The sequence below is a fragment of the Calypte anna genome, chromosome 4A, assembly GCF_003957555.1.
Source record: "Calypte anna isolate BGI_N300 chromosome 4A, bCalAnn1_v1.p, whole genome shotgun sequence".
Taxonomy (NCBI): domain Eukaryota; kingdom Metazoa; phylum Chordata; class Aves; order Apodiformes; family Trochilidae; genus Calypte; species Calypte anna.
In genome coordinates, this window is record NC_044248.1 from 13,591,837 (window position 1) to 13,613,757 (window position 21,921).

The following is a 21,921-nucleotide window of genomic DNA, read 5'->3' on the forward strand; positions in this document are numbered from 1 at the left end:
TGCAGAGAATGGTTTAGATCTCAGACAGAGCTGAGCTGCCCTCCGGAGGTGTCTGTCTGCCTCTTCCAGTTCTACAGGGAATCCATAGCTAGTAAGCTGGGAGGTGGGAGATAAGAGTGCCTAAAGCCAAGTGGGATGTTTCTGACTAAAGCATTTGTGAGTGCTGTTGATGTGGCCTTGAGCAGATCAGGCAAATGCCAAGGCAGGCCACATTTTCAGAAACTGCTTGCAAAATCTTCCTTTTCAAGTGAAAGATTTCAGCTACCAAGATGAACAACAATATTCTGCTGAAATTGCCAGCCAACAGAAAGAAAAAAAATCATGAAGGCAAGAAAAACAACAGAAGCAACACAGGGAAAAAATAATACTTTCTTCAAAAAGTTAAGAATACCCATTCATAGCTCTTCTATACTAGAATCATGGAATCATCAAGGTGGGAAAAGATCATCAAGTACAACTGTCCACCCTACAACCCCTGACCACTAAACCATCCACTGTAGCTCTTCATCTCTACCTGTCTTTTGAATGCCCCCATCACCTCCCTGGGCAGCCTGTTCCAATGCCTCACCACTCTTTCTGTGAAGAAGTTTTTCCTAATATCTAACCTGAACCAACCCTGGTGGAGCTTTACCCCATTTCCTCTTGTCCTGTCATTGGTCACCAGAGCAAAGAGGCCAACAGCTATCCCACTACCATCTTCTTCCAGAGTTGCAGAGAGCCATGAGGTCTCCCCTCAGCCTCCTCCAGGCTGAACTGCCCCAGTTCCCTCAGCCTCTTCCTCATCAGACCTGTTCTCCAGATCCCTAATCAGCTGGGTTGCCTTTCTCTGCACCCTCTCCAGCATTTCCATGTCCTTATACTGAGGTGCCCCAAACTGCACACAGTACTCGAGGTGCAGCCTCACTAAGGCAGAGTTTGGGGCAGGATCACCTCCCTGGTCCTGCTGGACACTGCTTCTGATGCAGGCCAGCATGGTGTTGGCTTTCTTGGCCACCTGGGCACACTGCTGGATCATGTTCAGCTGCTGTCGGTCAACACCTCCAGGTCCGTCTCTGCTGGGCAGCTCTCCAGCCATTCCTATCCAAGCCTGTAGTGCTGCTGGGGGTTCTTGTGGCCAAAGTGCAAGACACAACATTTGGCCTTACTGAAACTCAGCAGTTGGCCCATCCATGGAGCCTGCCCAGGTCCCTCTGCAGAGCCTCCCCACCCTCTAGCAGATCAACACTTCCACCCCATTTAGTGTCATCAGCACCTTTACTGAGTATGCACTCTATCCCCTCATCCAAGTCATTGATAAAGATGTTAAACAGGAGTGGTCCCAGCACTGAACCCTGGGGAACACCACTTGTGACAGCTGCCACCTGGATTTAACTCCATTCAGAACAACTCTTTGGACCTTTTTCTATTCATGCTGATGTTTTCAATGCATTTTGTAAGACAAGATAAAATAGACAAAGGTCATATTTTCTTCAGACAGCTGAAAACATTCACCTGGCTAGTCTCTCTGTTTCAGTGTAAAACATCAGTACCCCATGCAGCTTATGCTGTCATATTACTTGTTCTGCTCATCTGTTCCTCAGGGGACATCTGTTCTTGTTTGCTGCCAGGTACTCCAGTTTCTTCTATGTCATCTTTCAGTAATGCTGCTTCATGTGTGTTTTTCTAGAATATATTTAATATTGAATGCATAGAGCACCTGATGTGCAACCCATCTGAAAATCATGGAGTCATAAATCCAAGCTTTCCTTCTTTCAATTACATTTCAAATAGTTTTGCTGTATCTTTAATCATATATTCAAAAGCATATTTGTATGACTCCATGCACATATAACTGTATGTGTATAAATATATTTATATTCATAACACTGAAGAAAACTGATAAATGATAGGCTATTTTGCTGTAGTTAATAAAACTCAGAAAATATGTTTTGAACTTTTCTAATAGATTACACAATTGTGGGAAAGTACAGAAACGTTTAATTGTTTTGTGTGACTTCATGACTTAGATGTCCAGGTACCTGCCTGAGCATCTGTATTAATGGCTTTTCTGAAATAGTTTAGCTGTTTACAGTTCAGTTTAAAGTACCAAAGCAACGAAGTAGGAAATTCTAGTCCTCAGAAATAGTTAGCCAGATAATTTAGTTCCTCTGTATTGTCCTGCTGCTAGAAGTGATTACCCTTATGTGAGGTGCAGAAATGATGTACTGGAGAAGAAAAAGTAGAGTCAGTGAAGCCCTTTCATTTTGCATTGGAAAGAAATATTGCTCGCCTGGTTGGATTTTACTTAGTGTTTCTCAGCTGATGTACAGAGACTTCCAGCTAAGGAAGATGTGCTATCTGCATCACTTGTGATGAGAGAGGCATATCATGAATGGACTTACATAGAACGGTTTTGGGTTGGGAGGGATCTTAAAGATCATCTTGTTCCAACCCCCCTGCCATGGGCAGGGACACCTCTCACTAAACCAGATTGTTCAAAGTTCCATCCATCCTGCCCTTGTCACACCTCCAGGGAGGGGGCATCTACAGCTTCTGTTCCAGTGTCTCACCACCCTCACACTGAAGAAAGTCTTCCTAATATCCAGACTAAATCTCTTCCAGTTTGAAACTGCTCCCTCTCATCCTATCACTACACATCCTTGTAAAACGTCTCTGTACAGTGTTCCTTTAGGCCCCTCTGTCTCTGTCTGCCCTGAAAGATAGAGACAGGATAGATAGAGAGGGAGAGAGAGAGATTGAGGAGCAGAATAGGTAGACAATTTGAGGGTAGTCTCTTTTTAAGGGCACTCTTTTTTCAGCTAGAGCTGATGCAGATTAGGAAGTTACTGCCTTCTTTTGCTGACCACCAGGCAATCCCACCCTATCCTGTAGCCAGGTATTACCAGTCCATGTGGTTTTCTGTTGTAAATAAACTCTGAGTAGAAAAGCATCAGAGCAGTCCTATTCTGTCTAAAGTATTCAGACATACATCCTTTACATTAAACTAGATCATTTTAATAGGATAGAGAGTTAGGGAGTCACTACACATGTGTCAGGTCTTTGTAGGAGATCACCTACCAATGGAACAGTAATTCTATGACATTTGACAGCAACAGACTTTACAAATTGTATTTAAACAGCAGCTTTGAGGAGAGACACTTTAAAATTTGAGGAGAGATGCATTTAAAATTCAAATGAACAACGGAGGAGCTTAAATCCTGCAATAAGTTGAGGACCTTAGTCAGTATTTCAAAAACATTTAACTAACATAGAACCTATGCAGCAGACTGAAGGACAGTTTCCTTAGCTTAGCCCTGTGGTCACTCAGCCCCTTAATTGTGGGATAATTGTTTTAGATTTCCGAAAACTAGATGAGACCAAAGCCTATGACATTAGGAGTGTCTAATTCCTCTTAATTTAAATTTCTGTTTAAACTAACTGTAATACAAAATTTAGCATTTTGAAAAGCAGGGAACTAAACTTATGGGTTCCACTGAAACAAGTTTTTCATTTCAGTTCCAGTGTAATTCATATTAGATTTCAGATCTATACTTTCTAGTCAATTAATATACTGGATATAGTAGAAAAGTGAATTATTAGCCTAGAAAAAACTAAGAAATTGAGATAAATTTAATAGCTATTCTGATTGTTACAATTCCTGAAGTATAAGAATACAACACATTGTTAGTAATATGCTTTCAAATCATATCATTGAAAATATGCTCCTGCAACAGGTCATGGGATAACAGCAGTAAAGGAAAAAGCAGGAACTACTCTGAGAATTCATAACCCAAGTTCAGCATCTTCAGAAACAGCAGAGCCTCCTGCAGCTGAAACACCAGTGATACGTAAGTTCAAGTTTACTGAAATTGGACAAAACACTTTGGCACTGCCAAATTAGTCCAATTTGCAAAATATTAAAATTTGGATGAGACATCCCAGTTTACTGTACTTTTGGACTTGTAAAGTTGGAAGTATGCTGTAGCTCTGTTTTTTCTTTTGTTAGAAGCAGAAGATTCTCTGAATCAAAGCTCTTCTGAGACTATTCCTTCTTCCCCTTCATCTGGATCTCGTGGAATGTTGTCAGCTATCACGAATGCTGTGCAGAACACTGTGAGTCATTTTAGCAGCCTTTTTCCTCTATTTACTCTTCATCGTTTTTACATGCAGCTTTACTGAAGGTAGAGTTTGTTAAGTCATAGGTCTTGGTAAAAACAGTTCTGCTGTAAGTCTGGTTGGAGTCTCTTCCATGGCAAAATAACTATCAAATTAAAACAACACAACTAAGTAAGTTGCTACTTTGGTACCAGTTTAAATGAAAAATACAGTTTTGTACAGAAATATATAGAATTTTGCAGAGTTTTGGGAAGTATTTTTTATAATGGTGGTACCATTTTCTAATTTTTTTACAGTTAAGTGCTTCCAGGGAAAGTATGTTTAAACTTGTTGCCGTTTTTGAAGGCAGATAAAATAAGAAAATACTGCATTTACTAATTTTAAGTCTTTTGCTAGCCTCTGTATTGCTAGTCCCTGACCCTTACCTTCACTTCTTTTTCTGGTCTCTCACTTCATATTAGCCTTCCCAGAAGGTGGTCTGACTGTAGACACACTGAGGTAAATTCTTTTATTCATGGTTCTCTCCTAGTACACTCTTCATATATTTCCTGTGTGTTGCACTTCATCCTTTTCTGGTTTTCTGTGTTTCAGCTTTTGGAAAACCCTGTACCATACTGTTTCCAAATCAATTTTTGTGTCATCTTCCTCCCCAATATTTTTTAGACACTATTACCATAGTTTGTTGGTTTTTTTTTCTGAGCTTTTCAGTGTGGTGTTTCCCTTGATATTGCCAAAGACTTTAAGCTAAGAAAACATAGAAGACTATCTCCCCAGTATGCATGCTTTATGAAGTAGCAGTTCTTTTTTAGTGCATATCTAGTTCACTCTGAGCCCTCCATCAAAGATTTTGGGAACAGAGGGAGATTCCTATGAACTATTCATAAGACTGGTACTACAGAGTCTGGAGCATTGTAGGGCTCATGAGAGCTGGACACCATTAAGGTTACCTTAATATTCAAATAAGAGAATATACTCTTCTGTAGATCTAGAGAGGCTACTATGCCACAGTGCTGAATGTCACCAAACAAAAAGAATAACTTAAGGTCTCAGTAAGTTGCCTGTAATGCCATTTGAGACTTTGGTAGGGTTTTCTATTATGTATCAGGTTACATCAGCATGTGAGTATCTGATAAATGTATAAGCTTATTTCAGTAGACACTTTCAGAGTCATAACAAGTGTCAACATCTTAGAAAATAGTTAGGTAAAGCAGAGTCACCCTGTTCATTATGGACTTTTGTTCCTTGTTATTTGTATCTACCATATGTTCCCACAGACTAGATGCTACTTTGGATAAAATTAAAGTTGTATTATTAAGAATCTTTTTATTTGTAACACGTGTTATATTTCCTTTGGGGTATTTTAATTAACTAAAAATACTTGTCATTTTTTTCTTTTTTAAAAATGCATTCATAATAATAAAGTTATATTATTTTATAAACTTATCAATCATAACTGTTGTTAATTACACTATAGAAAATCCAGAAGTCTGAATGTTCAGAGATGGTGTTGGCAAAAGCAATATTCTTTACAGTTCATATTAGCATAAAGTGGAAAGAAAATAACCACATTTTTGTTTTGTTTTTTTTTTTATACAGGGGAAGAGTGTATTATCTGGAGGTTTAGATGCTCTGGAATTTATTGGGAAGAAAACCATGAATGTACTTGCAGAAAGTGATCCTGGATTTAAGAGAACCAAAACATTGATGGCAAGGACAGTTTCTCTCTCTCAGGTTGGATTAATTTAAATACAGCTCTGTCAGTGCATTTTCAGATGTTTTTTCCAGAATTTCAGCTGCCTCAGGGAGCAAATTTATTTATTGCAGTAGGTATTGTCTAGGTGTCTGAAATAAATATTATGCTTTATATTTGCTCCTCTTTCTTTTTCTTCACAGAACCACAAAAATAATGTAAAATCATATTTTCTGCATAATCACATGCAGAGTAACTGATTTTTATAAGATAGTATATGTGGTGATAAATCATTACACTCTGGAGACAGAATGAAATAGTTGGTGGTTTTGTGACAGCTGTAGATAGATATCTTCCAGCATAAATATCACTACACTACTTTCATTGGAAATGAATACTGGAATATGACATATTTTTCATTAGGAAATAAAGCTGTGTAAAGTTCTATCCAAATGTCCATTTAAACTAATGGTACCCTTACACACTCGTAACTCATGTTTAAAAATTCAGAGACATGATAAAAACAAAGTAGAAGTGTAAGTGCTGTCAGTACAAAATAATTTCAGCTCTGCTGACACACTGGGGAGGGAGTCTGTGGAATCAATAGACATTTTTAAAAGACTGTAATTTTACTACATATTTATTTCCTTGTAGAGAGGAGTATTCTTTTAACAAGATGATTCCTCTTTAATGTTGGTCATTTTAAGTGTAAACAGACTGATACTGTTGTAGCAGGCCAAAATTAATTCTAGTTGGACTTAAAATGAGGGTCAAAAAGAGCTTTTTGAGACTACCTTCCTAAAAAATATGTCCATATCCACAAAAAAATCTGAGACAGAAAGTGACATAAGTCAGTTCTGATGGCTGCATAGCAAAGCATTTCCTTTTTTGTCATTTGTACATTTGTACATTTGTCATTTTGTACTGTGACTTTTGAAGGTAGAGACTGAAAAATCTGCCATCATAATCCTTTTTTAAACAAATGAATAACTTAAGACAGTAGCATAGAAATTTTGAATGATGGACTGGCATTCAGAGGCTTATTGTGACCTCAGATGCAGTTCAGCTGTATTTACAAGCTTTACTGTGGCAAATCCGTACGAGAGGCCGTTCCTTTCTGGGAACAGAAGGAAGGAATAGATGATCCTATTCCATACACTGTTCTGTTCTTTTCATACACGTATAGAGGTGTATAAGGAGATCAATCCAAAGTATTCCCAAGTATACAGGGTATAGTTCTGCCCTGCCTTTGGTAGAGGTCATACCTTATTAGGCCAATCTCTGTTGTCATTCCTATTGTCGTATAAAACTGACTTTACTGTCTGATAAAAATATTTTATTCTAAGTATTTATGTAGGTGCATATGCACATGGGTAGGTAGGTCCCAAAAATAATTTTCTTCTCATTTTATGGACTGTGGAATGGATTGTATAGTTCTTTAAAGCTGCATATGAAATACTCCTTTTTACTTTTCTTTCATTGTAATTGGTGGCTAAATTTATTTTATGGTACCCATAGCTTACACTGCTTTTGAGAAGGTAAGCAAGATTATTTGTTTGTTCAGGTTTTTTTTTTAGAAAAAAATGGTTAGCAATTACCATTGGGAAAAGCTACACATAGAATACTACTTAAATATTTTATTAGAGACATTTATAAAAAAAAAGAAGTTAGGTATTTTGGCTATAAAATTTCAGCTCTGCAGGTGTGATACAGTCCCAAATTTTATTATATGTCCTAGACAGGCAGAAGCAGAAAGTAATAAAATCTGTCATACCTCCAACACTAGCTATAAAACAAGAGGAATGTTGTATGTTTTTGCAGCTGCTGCGAGAAGCTAAAGAAAAAGAGAAACAGAGGCGGGCCCAGCAAGTTACAGTGGAAAGAACAGCACATTATGGACTACTCTTTGATGAGTTCCAGGGTCTGTCTCATCTGGAAGCTCTGGAAATCCTGTCAAATGAAAGTGAAGCCCAGGTACCATGTGCAGACAGTATGAATCAAAATGGTTGGTAAAAAATTTTGGCTCTGCAGGTACATGTGAAATGAACAGTGTTTCATCAACGTCAGAGAAGGATGAGTTGTTCCCATGGGCCAGTCCTTGGCTTCAGGAAATCAGTACCAGTACACACAAATTTAACTCCAAGATTAACTCAAAACAAACAGCTTCACAACTGAAAGTTATTTTTTGTTAGGACCATATGTAGTATGGCTTTTTCAGCTTGTGACACTATGCAGATGTCTTTCCATAATTTGCAAGGAGGTTGATGTCTTTTGGTATTTTATCAGGCACCAATACTTATATTCAGGAATTCCAGACCTTAATCTAGAGTCTGGTGTATTAAAATGAATTGAAGATTACTTACTGAATTCGTAAGTCTTCTTTATTTTGTTAGTTTTTTAAACTGACATAAAATTACCAAAAAATATTACTGGGAGCATACAAATGCTCTGTGTCCCTCTGAAGAGCATGCTGAATACACTAAGGTGTATTTGATAAATATATTTTTTCATGTCAGCTATCAGTATTCCTCTGACAATGCATGAGTAGAACTTTTGGAGTGGACAGTTTTCTGAATGAATTTCTTAAAATACATGTTTTCATCTTTTTTGTTTTAAAATCAGCACTTCTCACCCCCTGGGTTATTTTTTATAAAAATAATCCCCTTTTTAATGTGTTATTTACTGACACAATTAAAAGCAGCTTATTTCAATAACATCTAGGTACATACTGTTCATGTTGGGTTTTGTATTTGCAATTATGTCAAAATGCAAAATTCTAAGTTCAAAACCCACATGTAAGGTTCAAGGGTGTGCTTTTGCAAAAAAAAATAAAATTAAACCACACAAAACAGGAAGGAGATGAGTAGAAAACAACTTCTGGCTAATGGTATGTGTCTAGACTATTTTTCTTTCACTGTTAAATACCACAAGATAAGGAGGAGTTGTGCAGCTTGTTACCATGAGGTTTCTGATGTGCTTCCTGTTATGTCCTAGGCAGCCCCTGGTTTATAGGACTACGTTTTCCAATAGGATTGAAGGCAGATGTCTGTGTAAATAAGTTGAATTCCCTAATACATGTTCCAAAAGACTCACAGAATGTGTCCCAATTACCAGAGACACTAACACACACAAAAAACCCTCACTTACAGTACTGTAATCTTGAGACCTGTAATAACAGCCCAAAAGCCACACTTGGGTGGACCAGATGAGGAGCATAAGAGAGACTGGAGGCATTGCTAATGTCCTTCTAATAGCAGGGATTTATAAACATTATAAAGCTTTTACTTAATAGGGTTTCATTTAAAAAAAAGTCCCAGATGATTCTATGAAATGGAAAATGCTACAGAGAGGGCCAGAAAGCCCTGGGTAGGCCTTCAGAGCCTCAGCTGGGTCTCCGAACTTTATTTTGCATTTAACTCTGAGTATATGAGCTGTACACATCTTATGCCCTCCACATGTGAGGGACATAGGAAAACAATGTCTTTCCCCAGTCTCTCACAAAGTCAGTCTGCATGTCTGTCTAGCAAACTCTAAAAGAAACCTTGAAACAGACCTGAAAGTGAAATTTTCCATCAGAGGGAGAAAAGGGATTTCTCTTGGCTTTAGTAGGCAGAGTACAGTCATGCCATCACACAACTGTAATGCAAACAGTGATTCAAAGAACCCATCCCTGTCTGGTGTGCCACCCTGATTAGATATTACAAGGCCTTGCAGATATCTGAGACATTCAAAGACCTGTCAAATACATTTTTCACAACAGGTAGGCTGGCAATAATTTTGGTTGCATTTTGAAGGAGGGCAAACAGGCTTCGTTTTCACACTCTTCCTGTGAGTGCTCAGACTAAGCATGAACTCTGCCTGTGCTCTTTTTGCCTGCTACTGTCTTCATACAAGCAATCCCAAATTGCTTATTAGAGTTTGCAATTAAACCATAGATTTATAATTCATAATTAATGTTCTGGGAGATGGTAGAGACCCAATGATCTTGCAAGGCTGGTGTAAAATTTATGATACTCAGCAAATTTTGTTGATGAAAACTAAGAGTGTGTCCACATTAGAAGGCTAGGCACAAGATCTGAGCATAATGGAAATTTCCAGTTCTTGACTGATTTTCATATCACTATACATTAGCAATTTAAGAAACGCTCTGTATTGGTTGGAAATGCTTACTGACCTTTCTTTTGCAGATTCAGTCATATTTAGCAACACTTGATGGAGAGCAGCTGGAGACTGTGAAAAATGATTTAATTGCTATAAAACATATTTTTGTTCCAAAGGAGTTAGATGAAGAAGTGGTGCAGGCACAGACAGGTAATTAGAAATACAAAGGTTTAACCATATGAATAATTGTTACTTCTGTGCAAAGTAATTTTTAAAAATTACAATCTAAACTATGGTTTCTGATGTCTTAATACTCTTCATAAGGTAGTCACTCAAATTAATACTCTGAAAGTTCTGGAAGCCGGTAAGCACTTTTTGTTTAGCAACTTCATCATCACTTTGCACCCTCCTGTGCTAAATAGGGAAAAGATTTGAGTGCTATAAAGAGATGTAAGAACCTGGAACTTTCTGAAGGAAAATTACTTTGAAAAATAGCTGCAAAGTTGCTTTTTGGTATTGCTTGGCAAGACATGGCCCATGGAGTGTGGGAAAGCAATTAAAATAGCAGAAGCATGCTGTCACTCTGACATAGTGCGCAGCAATGAAGAGAGTGGGACCATAGCTCAGCTCAGAAAAGTTACAATAAAACAGGTGTGTGCTTTGGGTAGGGGCAGAGTAGGTGTTTTAAATAAGTCAGAAATTTTGGCATTCCCCAGAAGAGGCTGAGAACTGAAGGATAAGAAGTTAGCCTACAGCCATGATAGTTCATGTCTCCAGGCCTATGAGATCCATACCCAACCTCTTCTAGCTAACAGAAACAATCCCCTTGACTTGTCTGAAGACTGGCTGATGCCATTGAGACATATTTTGTGTTTCAGAAACACAGAAATATAAAAAGATATTTCTTCCATATCCTTTTGATCTTCTCAGGGATGCTTTGTCCAGAAAATCTGCATTTTGCAAGACAAGGTATGATTTCTCTTGCCTTCAGAAAAGTTAGCAAAACAGTGTGAACATCCATGTGTTATAACTGGAAAGTCTTTTCCCCTCAGACTGCTGTTTCTAGCAGTGCTTACTCAGTGTGCCTGATGTCTCATGCAGGGAGCTTATTGTTTCTTCTTGGGGGACACAGTGAGTGTTCATGTAAAGTCTTAGTATGGTAGTAGGTTTTTTTCACACCTTTTTCCTTTGTGGAACTGTAAAAAATACAAGTCAAAAAAAGCATATTACCTGCTTGAGGGTTCATGAGATGCCTGTTGTTCCTTAATTTCTTTGGGAAATATTTCCTTGTTTGAAAACAGCCCCAATTAAAGTTCTCTTTCTTGCACAAAGTGATGCTTTCTCTGGTGGTCATAAGTTCTCTTTTTTCAGGGAAGCATATCTGCTGATCCTGCTCCTTGAAACATTAACTGGCTGGAACCAAGGCAATGAGCACCTTAAAAAACAAACAAAAAAAAGACCAAGTCAGGCTGTGCTGCAGGTTTTCCCCTGCAAAAGCAAACCAGTAGGCACTGGAACATATCCTCCTCTCTGAGCAGCAGAAATAATAACCACACACGTGTTCTCTCCATCTTACAGATGAATGATTGTCACTTCAGGCTGCAGTTCAGAATTACTCACATCCCACAGTGCAGTCAGGTTCAAGATTTATTAGTATATGAACTACAGATAAATTTCATTTATTAGTATTAAATTGGATACATTTAAATTCCACTGAAGGTCACCATAACAATAGGAAGGTTAACCACTTCTCTAAAGTAGCTTTCTGGTAGAGCTTTGGTCAGTCTCCTAACCTTGCACATGTGACCTTTGCTTCTTCCTTCAGCCCCTCACCTAGAATCTGGTGTACTTGCCAACACTGCATTGATGGTGCCCTCAACAATGTATAGTGCTTTGACATGTTCCTTCTGGACAGAGTCCTAGTTTGGGTGCCTTTCCCAGACACAAAAATGTGTGATCTTCATCAAAATCTTATCAGGGTGAATGAAGGCTCCTTATGAGCCCCCTGAGTCAGGGAAAACAGACCTTTTCCTGAATTTTGCATAGGATCTCAAGTGGTTTTTTATTACATGCATTTACACAGCAAATGTGTAAAAAGTTGAAAAGCTTAAAGGAATTCCATTAATAGGCCTTTACATGACAATTGTCTGCCATTTTTAGATTTAAAATATCCAGCACCTTTCCATGTAGTCTTGTATGTGATTTGCATGTCTGTTTCCCCTCATGGAGTGGACTTCCACTGAACACTCTAATGTTTCATGGATCCTTTATTTTCCCAGTCTTTACAATAATTTAAGCTGAGTTCCAGTAACTCACTATTGACTATGCTTAGTATTCTGGTCATATTTTACAAAGAAGTTCAGCTTTCAGGGAGGCTTCGATATATATATCCACCTAGGAGCACACTTGATCTTCTAGGGTCTAGGTTTGACTTGTTTGGGTTGTTTTTTCTTTAAACTGGAACTGTTTACCTGAAACTATTCCTTGGGACCTTAAACATACTACTGTGGCATAGTTAATATTTACATTAATAAAATGTTCTGGTTTGATGTTACCAATGATCTTAAGCATGATTTGGCATCCAGCATAGATAAATTTAACAACAGTTTGGCTGATCAGGATTAAATGCATCTCATGATTAAATGTCTTTCTGTGAAGAGAAGGCTTCATTATCATTTGTGTTCTTAGCTCAAGCTAGTTAATACAACTAAGGTCCTGTTAAGCACATTAATAGGTTTACACTTATAAAATTAAGTCAGTAGACCATATGTTCTTTTTAATAGCATACTTTTAATACAGAATTATGTATTTTTAGTTAAGATAGCTAATCCAGCAAGAGGTAGCAGTCTATGTGGAGGAATGTTGTGTTTTAATCCTGCTTGCTAAACAGTTTAAAGCTACAACTAATTTGCCTTCAGTAGGATTTTGATTTGTGATTCCTAGCTCAATAAAACTTAAGGGTTTTTTCTTTTATGTAAGGAAGCCACTCCCCTATAAAAGGTAGAGGTTAACTGATGGTGTTTGAAAATTATATATCTTAGCTAGCCACTCAGCAATATTTGAAAATAATTACCACTTATTGCTAATTTGTGACCACTTTCTTGTCATCAAGGTAATATTATTTGTGTGGTGTCATTTGTCAATGCTTTATATATTCAGAAAAAAAAAAAAAAGACTAGATGGGAGAAAGGCCAATACTTTGCTTTCAAGGGATTGAAAAAGGTGGCTGCTTGTTTTACATAAACTCTCAGAATCCCTTCTCATCCTAGACTCTCAGGATCTCATTAGATATATTATTGCTGCTTTTAGTTTCTGCCATAAACACTTTCAGTTCTATACAAGGAGAAATTACTGCAGTGATCTTTGGAGGACTGTTTTGTGAAAGAATTTGGGTTAAGCTCTGTTCTTGGCAACTTTGAACCTGGAATCTTTGGGTTTTTGTGCCTTTACTTAACAGTCAGAGAGGTACAAAATCAATATGAAAAGAAAGAAAAGGAAGATATTTTCTGACACAAGTATGAGAAAGACAAACGTATTCCCTTCTAATGTTTCCTCACACTTTGATTATGCACCCCTTTCATGTATTTTTCACTGCAGCTTTTTTTCTTTTCAGTTGTATATGAAATAATGAGAGGAGAATATCTGAAAAAATAGCTTTACCTACATTTTGAAAAGCATTAACACCAAAAATTTCATATGTGAGGTTAAGGGAGATGGTAACCAAAGTGAGTATTGAATTGAATGTGCCCATTATTGACAGTTTTGGTAATTCTGCATTGAATCAGTGAACTCTTTATTGGTTTTCAGCATGCTGCAGTTTATAAAACAATTTGGCATTGGTTTAAGAACAAGTGAATTCATTGTATCCAAGAGGTGCTGAAAATCCTATTGCCAAAATTTACTGATAAAGGCAGCAGTGAAATGAATGTCTTTGGCCTGTCAGAATACAATCTTCTTGACCTGTTGCCCTGGTGTTAAGAGAAAAGCTCAGTCTCTTGGTCATTGCAGGTGAAGAGTTCTTCATCCTAAATACTAATTTTATTTTATATCGCTAAAGATGGATCCTGGATTTACAAGCAAGGGTGAGATGTCCTTTGCTCAAGGAGAGGATGATCTGAGTGTCAGATTCCACCACCTTTCCACATGTTGCAAGGTACTGTGGACTGTAAACCATTCTAAAAAGTCCCAGTACTCATTGAAGATTAATGGCCCTGTGCTTTTAAGGCCAATACTGAAGATTTTCATAAAAATGGAAATTTTCATTACTGGGGGCTATATGGGCACTTCGACCTTTTAGTGTCATCAGACTAAAAAGAATATATTTTGCACATTTCACCAGGAAATGTTAATGAAGATTCCAAACTCAGAAAGTCCAGATGAACAGAACCAATCAAAATACCAAATTTTAGGAACTTACAGCATGTTAGAAGATGGCAACTGCAAGTAATCAAAGGAATATATACAATAAAGATGAAGTGCAAATCCTAGTGTTATTTATCTCTGCTTGCAAATCTTGTGAAATAAAAGTGCAGATTCTTTAAGGCTCATTACTCCAAAGCAGAACAGAAAACATTATTCACTTAAGCAAAGCTCAATCTCAAAACAGAAAGAAAACACACCTCTTAGCTGCAGTTTGCAGACAGAGCAACAGGGAGAGCATGTTTACCAGTGTATTTCCTCTGAAACTTACTTGTATCTGATCCTTCTGCAGTTTTTATACCTTGGTTTGAAAGAATAGGTTAGTATGTCTTTGATTATTTTGTGGGTCATGTATTTTTATCAGGTCGCTAGGGATCATGTTGCTTCTCCTCTTACCTGTTTTGTGAAACTTAGTGGAGTTTGGAAGGGGGTGGAAAGAGCAGTCAAAGTGAAGTTGTGGAAGGGTAGCATGTCTGGTTGTACAGGTATCTCTGTTGTTTATCCTCTTTATTTGAGGGCACACACACACACCTTTCTTGTATCACTGTCAGTGTTTTCAAGTGCTAGAGTACTTGTGGAAGGTGTTTGACAGGATGCATTTGATTGGGTAAGATTTTTTGTGATAATATCCTAACAAGAATTGGTTTGGTTTGTTTTTTCTTTTTCTTCCAGCAGATATGGGAGAAGAGTTTGTCAGCATGCTGACCGAACTGCTGTTTGAATTGCACGTTGCTGCTACACCTGACAAACTTAATAAGGTTTGCAATTATTAGTCAGCTCCCCTCTGTGTCTTGGACAAAGCCAAAGAGAGAGGGCTTTGTTCTGAAATCTGACACAAAGCTCAGTTCAGACAGTTCAGGAGGGAAAGTGCAGCATGGTGGGACTAAAAAGATGACTATGGAAAAGCTTTTATAGAAGTGAGGTGAGTAAGGCAATACAGCTGCAGTGACTGCAGTGACCAGCTTGCACAATGGGCCGTGGTGGAAAGCCTTGAACCTGTCTCAGCAGAACAGCAGAGCCAGTTTGGTTTTGCCCACTGGGAAAAAAACCTCAGGTTCAGAATTTTTTCCTTGCTGATCATGTTTATTCTTCTGAGGGACTTCTCCAGACCTTAGCTAGAAGCAAAGTCTTGTATTTATTCTATCTAACTTCATCAGGCCCCTATAAATGTGATTCATCTGTTGATTTTAGGGTCAGATGGTTGCCTCTCTCTTAGCTACATATATAGAGTGTGGATAACTAGCTTAGGCTGAAGTCTTAACATTTTAATTTGAATGTATATTAAAAAGAGACATCATAAATTTTGTACTAACCGTAACAGTAGTCTGAAATTGTAGAAAATTTCAAGGCTTTTCCACTTTGATCTACTTTCATGCCTGGAGAGGCAGCTGAAGATACAGTGATTTTTTATTTATTTTTCATTTAAGAATTTATTATATCTCTCTTACCTCTCCAATATTTATTTTCTTATGCCATCTTCTTATTTTTTTTATTTGGGAAAATTATTCCTCTGGAAAGTCCTTTGAAAGATACCTTATAAAGCTAAAATCCTAATAACTTCAATATTAATGCCAACTCTGTGTATTGGTTAGAAATATCACACCTATAGAGAAATTATCCCTGGCTGATCCATCTTTATGGAGTCAGAAATAACTTCTTCCTACAGTTTCTTAAACACTTAACTAAATGCCAGGCAGAGGCTTGATATGTTTAGGTCTCTGAATGTAAAAAGGAAATAATTAAATATCTTGTTAATTAATGTTCAGGAACATTTGGGGTTTGAACTGAACTTTGGGGTTCATTTTTTTGTTTTGCAGGCTAGGAAGAAAGCTCATGAATGGCTGGAAGAAGCCACTCTTTCCACCCCAGTAGACATAGAAGAAAAACTAGAAGAAAAACCTGGAGAACCTGATGAAGAAAAGATTAAGAAAGAAGAAAAGATTAAGAAAGAAGAAATAGACAGTGATAAAACAGAAGTAGATGAAAACAAAACTGTGGAGGTAAAAAAGCTTTTGGAGGATAAGTTTCATTAAATTGTCATACTTTGATAAGATTACTTCTTTATCTTTGTTGGTTTTATATTTTGTCCTTATTTTTTAAAAAGAAATAAATAAGAAACAAGAATAATAAATAAAATAAATAAATAAATAAAAAGAAATACTAATATACAGCTATTCACTGTAGACTCAGTAGGAAGATAACTTACAGAAATATTTTTACTTTCAGCCTATTCCCATAAGGAAATGTCAAATGTAGCAGGTCCTCTGCTTACTGCATTGGTTTTGGTTTTGGTTTTTTTTATAATCTGTGCTTTTGTGTTTATACATGTGAATACACAGCATAGAATCAGCTGGAGGACTCTGTGGTTTCATGTCAACAGTACACTGAAAGTTGCATCTCAGTGTACTTTGGTGTCTCTTTATCTCTATAACAATACATGGAAAAAATCCTCAGATTTTATTTGAGCTCTTAAACAGTTTAAATCACAGCAAGCAAAACAGACTCACAAGTGTTCATTCCCTTATGAAACATAGCTCTTAAGGCTAAAAGTATTGTGTCCATTTAGACAGTCCCTCATTGCTAAGTTTAAATGTGATTTAACATTTTACACCAAGTTACAACAATATTAAATATGTTTGGTATCTTTGTCAAGATTTTTTGAATGAATTCTAATTAAGAAAATACTTGTCATCTTTTCTTACAAAAAATAGTGCAAAGAAGGAGACACAGTGACACTGTATGTGTTACAGATTTTTATGTGATTGCAGATTTTCATTTGGAATCAGCTTGTGAAAGCCTTAATTCCATAATGCTGGGTAGAATTTTTTATCACTGCTGATAAAAGCCATGTTTTAAATTGGGATTATTATCCATTTCTGGTCTAAAGTTTCAGCTCAGGGATGACTTGGTACTTCTGGCTCCATCTGAAATGGCTTCTTCTAGAAGAGGTCTTTGTATTTGTTAGGACTAGGTTTAAAAGAGCTGTGTTAGAAAATCTGAGACCCTGATCTAGTTCCCATCCAAAGAAATGGTAGACTTGTTCTTACTGATATTTCAGGATGAGTATGAAGTGTGTATTTTTTAATCTGTGGATATTTCATTTTCCAGTATTGTTTGTGAGGATGACATTATGGCTTATAATACTTCTCTATGCATGTGGTGGTACTTCCAGTTGAGGCAGAGAGGTTTCCTATGTTTCAAATTCTTTTATATGTATATATCTGTTGTTATATTTGGTTTGGGGGTTTTTGTTGATTTTTTTTTTAATTTAAGAAAATCTACATGCTATCCATTGAAAGTCTGGCTGAGATAACTGCTCGCTGTATTGAACAGCTTCATAAAGTAGCAGAACTGATTCTGCATGGGCAGGAAGTGGAAAAAACAGCTCAAGATCAAGCAAAAGTACTGACTAAGTGAGTATTATTTACTTCATAGTGAACATTTGACATTTGTTTAAAACTCATGAAGTTCCATTCAACTTTTGTCACTTATAGTGACAAAAAAAAAAGTTATGTGGATTAACAAACAATATTGGCTTTAGGGGACCTGGTGCTATATTTTCTATTGCAATTAAGTTATGTGGTCTACCTGTCATTTTTTGGCAGGGCTAGCTCATGTATGTCTGCAAAATCATGGCCTACTAATGGGCTGAAAGTTGATTTTGCCCCAGCATGTGAATTTCCATGCTACTTTGGGTTGCATTTCTTGTTTCCTCTGCAAAAGACACTGTGCTAGCATAAGTAGGATTTGCTTTGATAATGCATAATGCAGTCTTATTATCTGCTGATAGTGTCATTATTTAGTGTTTATCTGCCCAAAAATATACAAGAGCCAATCTGCCATTCTAAACAATAAGACCATATTGTCAGCATTTTTATAGTAAACCACACCAAAGCATAAATAAATTGTAGAAGTCAGTTTATCTAGTGGGACACAAAATTCAGGTCTCAAGCACTCTTTCATAATCTGTTCTACTGATTTCAGTGGGTTTTGCATTAAGATGTAAGAACTCCAGTCCTAAGTAAGTGAAGTATTTAAGCACGTGTTTATCCTTAAGAATGCTCATAGCAATCACAAACTCCATAGGGACACTCCAGTCTAAAACAAAGTCCTGGAACAAGGTTTCAGGTTTAGAGCTAAGGTGCACCCTGCAGGATGAGGTTCTACCTGGTGCACTTGGGAATGTTTAGCAGAACAGTGAAAGACCTAGGAATAGAACCAGATCTCCTGTTATAACCACAGGGGTACTTCCTTTTTTAGTACAGTGTAGATGTTTAGTTGCTTACACAGGAAACTTCTCATTGTTCTCACTAAAGTTTGATATATTTCTAACAATATTTCTAGGAGTTGTGTTGCTGCATTCATCTGGAAAACAATAGTTAAACCAGAAGCTTTTAATTTAAAAAAAAATGAAACATTGCTTTTTTGAGCCAATGTGATAATTTTGCTACTGTAGTCAGCAATGGATTTGTCAGTGAAGGAATATAAAAACTATATTATGAAGAGAATCTACCCCAAAATATTTTAAAAGAAATAAAATTGCCATAAGAACCTTCTTGGCTTCTAAGATGAAGTTTATGCCTGGTACAGTCATAGAGTTTTTATCTGTTGGCAGGACAAGGATGTATTTTTATATCTGTCTCTCTTTTTTTAAAACCAGCTTAACAAGTGCCATGTGCAATGAAGTTTCAACTTTGACAAAGAAGTTTTCTGATTCTCTAACAGCAGCTGGGGTAAGATAACAGCATTTTCTGTAGCATTTGGGCTTTCTTAAACATAGTTCACTTCTTGAAACAGAAATTACTACTCTGTATGGGTGGCTTTACATGAGAGACCAGCAAAGAGGGCACTTCTTTCCCCAGATAAAGCACACAGAGCACTTTCACTTCATATTCCCTGTTGCAGAGAAAATTTATAAGCCTTGATAGATTGCATCATGTCCCCTGCCTTGTAAAATCTCTTTCCATTTTCCATTTTTCCTGATGACCACTCAGCACTTCTTATCCTCTCATACTGGAAGGGACCCAGTCTTCTCCTACTCAGCCTATATCTTTTGAATGCCTTTGTGTAAAAGTCATTAAGAAATAACACTTCCAGTACCTTAAAATGTTTTCACAAGCTGTCTTTGTAGCCTTTGTTAAATCCCATGGCCTAGGGCCACTGTGCTTTCAAAAGGTTTAAGAGATTAAAAAGTCTGTTTGGCTGTCTGTCTTAAAAAAACCAAACAAACCTCTGTCGTGTATCTCAAGATATTGCTCTTAGGAACAACCATTCATCTGTGAAAATCTTTGCTAGAAATAGTATCCTGCCTTTCAAGATGTTTCAAAGATGACTGACATCTGAGTATTCTAGCAGGATCCACAGGCAAAAATTGTGCTGTTGCTGAAAATACTCTGTAAACCTCAAAGAAGAGTAAAAGCTGGCTCTCCTGATTACCCCATGAAAACATGAATGTACATCATAGGAAATTTCCCTAATTTTCCCATGAGCTATTCCAGCACATTTCTGAGCAAGTGTTTTTTTGAGTTATTTGTAGAAAATATGATGCATTAGGTTGCTTTTTTTTCCTGAATGATTAACATTCTTTCCCATTACTCTGGGAGAAGCTGCTTGTTTTGCATTTTGGTACTGTATTTTAGCATAACTTTGTATGACACTCACAAGACATATAAAAATAAATTGCAAATGAGATACTAAGCTGGCCCAGGTTATAAAATTGGAAACTAAAGCTTTCACAAGCTTTGTCTGAGGTTTTGTTCTTACCAACTGTGTACTCAGTTGTTTTGGATATATGTGGTACACATAAGAAATAAGAGCACAGGGACATTTCCTACTGCCATAGCAGTCTACAAGAGAGTTCTAGTAGGGGAGATCTTTATGTGCTGTCCCATTTCTGTAGGCTTTTGGAGGGAGATGCAGGTCTTCTGCTTATTATGATCAGTAGGAATATAAGGAGAACGTATCACACAAGACTGTAGAAAAGTTACATCTTCCTGCATGTCCCTGTGGTTCCATTTCCTCCTTAACCTGCCAACAGCATCTTGGTTCACAAACACATTCCAGCATACTGAAAATGCCTTAATTTGTGGGAAACTGAGGGATGGCTTAAAGCAGAAAATACTGTTCTTTCCAAACAGAATGCCATACCTGTACTTGTATCTGTGTAATTCAGACATCAGTTGTAGGGCTGGCTGTACATAGTCCGTGATGTTGGCAATGCTTCTGAGTGAGCAGTAATGCAGAAGTAAAAAATATTAGCTTTGCTTGCAATGTAAAATTTCTTTCAAACTTTAACTTACTGAATCATAAAGTCAATGATTTTTATTTGATACTGCTCTCTGTTTCACTTTAATGACAATCAACTAAACAGTGCAAGCTGTAATGGATTTTCCAGTAGCTAACAGTAAAATTGCCCTATTCTCTAACTGTATTCCCTTTGTTGTCCGTCTTTCTCCAAAAGAAAAATTAAAGTGTTTCATATTTTTTAAAATCTGTAATACGAAAGCTACAGGGTTTTAAGTGGACCTCTTTCAGTTAAATTAAATGATACTGTATTTTTTTCTTTCTAATAAGGTCCATTGTTTGGTATTGGAAAAAAAGCAACTCCTGATGGAGGTTTATGTCCTTCTGAAACACCACAATGCAAAGGGCAGAGAGAAATAAAAAAGGAAAGAACTTTTGCCATTTTAAAAAGCAGAAGAGCTGACCTGTTCTGTTTTTCTAGGGTTTTGGTTTCTCTAGCCTCTGGTAATGTCACAATTCATTGTACCCATTTTTATTCCTACCTGTCATTTGAGAAGAATGCCAAGTATGCTGAGCTTTATGTACTGGCCAGTCTGTGCTGTCCAGCTCAATGTGTACTGCCTCCAGTTCATTACCACCTAATTTCAGATTTTCAGTAAGATTCTAATAACTTTATTATCTTTCTGACCTCTATTTCTTCTTCTAATTTCCCTGAAATCAGCTAAGAGATTCTAAGCTAAGAAATTCTAATGGACAGCCAATATCAACACATAAATTTCATATCCGCAGGAAACCAGGCAGTTTGAAATTCTGTGGTACATGAATTAATGAAAAAATAAAACCCTGTGCCCATCCTAGTTCATCTTAGTACTCACTTATAGAAATACGTAGGGTCTATTGAAGTGTGTATGAAATGTGGACACAGTTATCAGGGATACTGGAATGAAGTCTGAATAAGAATCCAGGTGAAGCTGTTCATAAAACTGCTTTTCAGATATCAATATATTTCAGCTGAATGTATTTCTTATCCTGAAATTTCATTTCATTTTCTGGTTTACAGAGCAGTTTGAAGGCAGAGGTTCTTAACCCCATAATTGACAGTGTGCAATTAGAGGTAAGACTTTACTTTTGAAACAGCCACATTTATATCTGAAGAAAGAGCTATATAACAAGTAATGACAGTATCTTTTTCTGTCAGCTTATAAACCTCATGGTTTTGTGTTCAGCCTCTCCCACAGTTGCATTAGCTGATTCTTAAGAACTGAATGACTGAAGTGATACTGGCCAGCTCTTAAATTCTGCTGCTGTTTTGGTCAGACAATTTGCAGTGTGCTGTTTAGCACTTTTTATCCTCTTTGCAGACTGCTTAGGAT

At 37.0% G+C, this 21,921-nt stretch overlaps 1 protein-coding gene across 2 annotated transcripts in view; it reads left to right on the forward strand.

Annotated features, from left to right (window-relative positions):
• The window catches only part of FAM114A1 (family with sequence similarity 114 member A1), a 36,466-nt gene that overhangs the window by 10,300 nt on the left and 4,245 nt on the right, over positions 1-21,921 (forward strand). The window contains exons 4-13 of one of the 2 annotated variants that reach the window (XM_030450049.1): positions 3,714-3,827; positions 3,986-4,092; positions 5,692-5,826; positions 7,607-7,759; positions 9,973-10,096; positions 14,978-15,063; positions 16,123-16,305; positions 17,579-17,718; positions 18,966-19,038; positions 21,609-21,662. In XM_030450049.1, coding sequence (XP_030305909.1) covers positions 3,714-3,827; positions 3,986-4,092; positions 5,692-5,826; positions 7,607-7,759; positions 9,973-10,096; positions 14,978-15,063; positions 16,123-16,305; positions 17,579-17,718; positions 18,966-19,038; positions 21,609-21,662 — 1,169 coding nt within the window. The remainder of the gene's footprint in view (positions 1-3,713; positions 3,828-3,985; positions 4,093-5,691; positions 5,827-7,606; positions 7,760-9,972; positions 10,097-14,977; positions 15,064-16,122; positions 16,306-17,578; positions 17,719-18,965; positions 19,039-21,608; positions 21,663-21,921) is intronic. The other variant, XM_030450050.1, reaches the window with a different exon arrangement.